Source organism: Cibotium barometz, chromosome 1 (assembly GCF_041138505.1).
Source record: "Cibotium barometz isolate CiBa-2024 chromosome 1, ASM4113850v1, whole genome shotgun sequence".
In the NCBI taxonomy this organism is placed as follows: domain Eukaryota; kingdom Viridiplantae; phylum Streptophyta; class Polypodiopsida; order Cyatheales; family Cibotiaceae; genus Cibotium; species Cibotium barometz.
The window spans coordinates 15,222,469-15,226,955 of record NC_141046.1 but is presented as its reverse complement, the minus strand read 5'-3'; the positions used below and the strand labels follow the sequence as shown (position 1 = coordinate 15,226,955).

The 4,487-nt window shown below is 42.0% G+C and overlaps 1 protein-coding gene across 1 annotated transcript; it reads left to right on the top strand.

Moving 5' to 3' along the window:
• The first annotated feature begins 569 nt into the window (after nt 1–569).
• On the top strand, nt 570–2,458 carry LOC147641644 (2-methylene-furan-3-one reductase-like). Its single transcript, XM_086815256.1, has 4 exons — nt 570–831; nt 948–1,271; nt 1,393–1,552; nt 2,114–2,458. The coding sequence occupies exons 1-4, from the start codon at nt 637–639 to the stop codon at nt 2,383–2,385; spliced, it is 951 nt and encodes a 316-aa protein (XP_086671382.1). The 5' UTR covers nt 570–636; the 3' UTR covers nt 2,386–2,458.
• Nucleotides 2,459–4,487: the final 2,029 nt, after the last annotated feature.

Genomic DNA, 4,487 nt, shown 5'->3' with positions numbered 1-4,487 from the left:
TCATCGGGCCATTCACCTCCACTCTTAAAATAATAGGGCTTGGTGGGCGACCAAAGAAGCATTTTGAGGCAGATCCATGACAAAAATCCTTGGGTGCTTTTCTAACACACGGACCAAAGGAAGTGCCACACCATCGCATGTGGAATCACCTTCTACTCCCGGAGGTGATTCATGCATAACTTCTTCATTAAATTTTCATCTCTTCTTGTGTTGGGGATTATGGGGTAGTCCAGTGTGCTTTATCGAGGGTGATGATTTTTCCCAAGTAGGGAGTAGGAGGGGAGGGGAGTAGAGGTATTTAATTGATACAACTAATAATTATAATTTGATAGATACAACAACCAGGTAGTGATATAGTTTCACGGGTTTTCTGTCTTGAAATTTTGAAATGAAATGACGTAGACTTCTAAGGTTCATGCACCTGAGTGAAGACTTCTAAGGTTCATGCACCTGAGTGTAACGTTCATGAACCTATTACGTAGGTGGATGTGTCCAGATGCGATGCTCTCTATAGAAATAAGGTTCTCGGACAAGCGTTTATCGGTGAAGCAAATATTATTTAGCTGCTTTACAAGATCATACTACGTAGTTCTCGCTCATCATCATACACATATAGTCCAAGCGCAAGAGCAGAAGATGGTGGCCGATGTGCAGAAAGCTTGGCACTACGGCGAGTATGGGGCGGTGGAGGAGGTGCTTCAGTTTGGGGAATACTCGGTCCCAGAAATCGCCCCAGATCAAGTGCTCGTGAAGGTGCAGGCGGCAGCGCTCAATCCTGTGGACTTCAAGCGCAGGCGAGGTTATCTCAAGCACACTGACTCCGAGCTCCCGGTAGTTAAGATTTGAGCCCTCACAGAATACAAGCAGCTTGCTTATTATGCTTCTGAATATTCCTATCAACTGCTAATTTGTGCGCATGCGGTCCCACCCACGTGCGTCTGCTGCAGCATGTCCCAGGCTACGATGTGGCCGGAGTCGTGGTTAAGGTTGGCAGCGAGGTGAAGGATTTGAAGGAAGGGGACGAGGTTTATGGGGACGTCTCAGAGCATGCAGTGAATGGGCCGAAGCGCTTTGGGTCCCTGGCCCAATACACAGCAGTGGAAGAGAAGCTCCTTGCTCTCAAACCCAAGAACCTCACTTTCGCTCAGGCAGCAAGCTTGCCCCTCGCACTCATCACCGCGCAAGAAGCCTTCGAGACAGCCAAATTCCAGCCCGGCCAGACGGCCCTCATACTGGGAGGAGCCGGAGGAGTGGGCAGCTTGGCCATCCAGGTATCTAGTATAATATATAATTGATGCTCACTTTTATCACCTCTGTAATTGACATGAAGTGATTACATATAAAGCTTTAATGTCATTGTTTAGCCTTGTAATGCTTTGCGCGCTTGCCCAGTTGGCCAAGGTTGTCCATGGTGCCTCTGTGGTTGCCACTACAGCTAGCACAGGGAAAATCCAGGTCGTGAAGAGCCTCGGAGCCGATTTGGTCATCGACTACACCAAATCTAACTACTATGAGCTGCCAGAAAAGTACGACTTCGTCTTTGACACAGTGGGTAAGCTCCTAAGGCCCAGATTAATGATAGGTAAATCCAGCCAGCGGCGGCAGCTTCTTTACCATTCAACAAAACCACCCATTTCCAAGGTTTGATAGGAGTTTACAACAAGTGAAGACATTTAGAAACAGGGATTGAGACCCGGGACGTCCCAACCTAATTCCTACTCTCTAGTTCACATACCACACACTTCATCCCCAACTTCCTTCCCACTCTCTAGTTCACATACCACACACTCCACAATATTGTTGCTGCTACTTGCCAGCTCTAGACGAGTCGGAATGCATTCTTTTATGCTCATGCATGATGGTTGATTGTGTGTGTGTGTAAATGCGCTCACTTTGAACATGCTTACCTTCCTACGATCTTGAGTAAGTACGTTGAGATACATTTTAAGAGTAACTGCTGTTCCTTCTTACCAGGCTGCGTGCCCCATGATAGATGCTTGTACTTGAACCTTATCGATAACCTTTATAGTGAGCCATGTGTAGTGGTGGGCTATTAAGCTACTAAACCTTGAAGCTGTATTCCTAGTCTCACATGTGTCATGATTATGTACAGGAGATGGTGTAAATGCTGCCAAGGCTGCGAAGGAGGGAGGGCCCGTGCTCACCATAGCCGATTTTCAAGCAAAGCCTCCTGTGATACCCTTTGTTCTCACTTCCAATGGATCCATCCTTGCAAAGCTCAACCCTTTCTTGGAAAGTGGGCAGTTGAAGCCCATCATTGATCCCAAAGGTCTCTTTTCTTTCTCCCAAGTAAAGGAGGCCTTCAGTTACTTGGAAACGGGAAAGGCAGTGGGCAAAGTAGTCATATCACCCATATTAGAATAAAGTAAAGGACTGCTACACACAAAAATAATACCCTGGTTTTCATTGATGTAAACTATTGTGATGCTGAATTCTATTTGATTGATGTATTTATTGTATTATGATGTTGAATTCTATAAGGTAGAAATATCTTGCGTATAGAAGAGATAGTAACTATCTATTACATATTAACTATGGACATTAACCAAGGCACAAGGAGATGAGAGAAAAGGCAAATCCTGGATTTCTAAAAAGTAAGAGGAAAAAATCCCTTCGATTGACCCTTTGTATTCCTGCGTTTCTCTTCTTAATGTCTTTTATATACCGTGCAGCACTGCGCAGGTTAAGTTCTAGTATCCAATTACGTAAGCCTCGAAATTTCTGAGGAAAAGATCTTGGTATTTCATCGATCATTCCCAAAAACGTTTTTGACACTAGTACTAATAAAATTTATTACGCTAATGCAAGAAATTTTGATCCTAATACATACATACATACATATATATATATATTGGGGCTGGTTGATCTAGTTTGGCAAGGTATCATGTTTGAAATATAAAAGTAAGATTGGTTGATGGTATTTGATCTACGATTTTGCAAGGATTTGGTCTACATTCGATTTAACAATCGGATTGGATTGATTATCTACAAAATATTTGTTCGAGGGAGGGGGATGTATGGTACGACTTTACAGAGCTTGCCAAACCTCTTTACTCTCACCCCCTTTCTATCACTTTAATTTTCCAAGCATGAAAACGCATAGACCTCAAAAATATCTAGAAGTCACATAATCTTACTTTTCTTTGGTGGTGGCAAGAGTTTGGCAATTGGAATAATTCATGCCAAATCTTGATTCTTAGGATTGATGTTGATGGTATCACTTGTTGATGCTACCTTCTCTTACACCTTGAATTCTTCATCGGTTCTTAGGGATTAGAAATCTCATAATCTTACTTTTCTTTGGCAAGAGTTTGGCAATTCGAATAGTTCATTGATGCAAAATCTGTATTCTTAGGATTGATGTTGATGGTATCACTTGAAGTGGCCTCCTATAGGTCCTGATTTACCACTTTTCTTCTTGGGAAACCATGATAATATATCACCTTTCTTTGTGCAACCATGATAATCCACAACAACTCTTGTTCTTATGGATGCTATTAGTAGTAACGCTTCACAATGCTTCCTAGTCCCTTTTACACTATCCCACCCTCTCATGCATGTTCTTTACAATCACTTTTATCCGGTAACCATGCAAATCTATGGAGACCTAAAAGAGATCACAAGTTATATTGTAATATCCTTTTCTGTGGAAACCATGTGTTATGGCTCGTTTTAGCTCTGTCCAAAACTCATCCATTCATAGAGAAAATCACAAACAAGCAACAATAATTGTGAGGTACTTTCTGTGCTTCCAAGCTCAAGTCTCTTGAAGCCACCTAGTGGTGGTTAGATTTTCTCTTTCAAGCCCTCTCTGTAACACAAAGGAAGTTGCTTCCCCTTGCTACTACAAGTCTAACTTACACACCTCTCACTATCTACTCTCTCTCACAGAAACAATGAATAAGAACATGAGCTAAGTGGTAATGTAATCTCTATTCTCAACTCTCTCTCTCTCTCTCTCTCGCACAAACGCACGTACACACGCACACTCATGCACACACAAACACACACACACACACATCCACCCCAAAGCACAAGAAGCGAAGATCATGTAGCCTAAACTAGAGAATATATTTAACACAAATGGAGATTGTGTCCATTTATTATGACATCATGTGTTATATACACATGGTCCTAATTCATACTTAGGTGCCTAAAACTCCTAGCTAAGACTTTTTTTCATAATGTGTTATACATATAACTGGCCCTTATTCGTACTTGGGTGCCCAAAAATCCTAACTAAATGTGTTTGGGTGTTTCGAGATACTCATAATTGTTATACCTTTTATACTCCCTTTGCATGACACTTATTGTTCACTCTCATGAATGGTAGATATGGTTATAGCTTGAATACCTAGTTGTCATCACCGAGTTTGTATGTGTAGTACTTGTAGAGTGATTAGACTCTCTTGTATGTTGTATGAGTAAGTCGTGTAGAAACCAATGTACACCATATCTTCAAATGT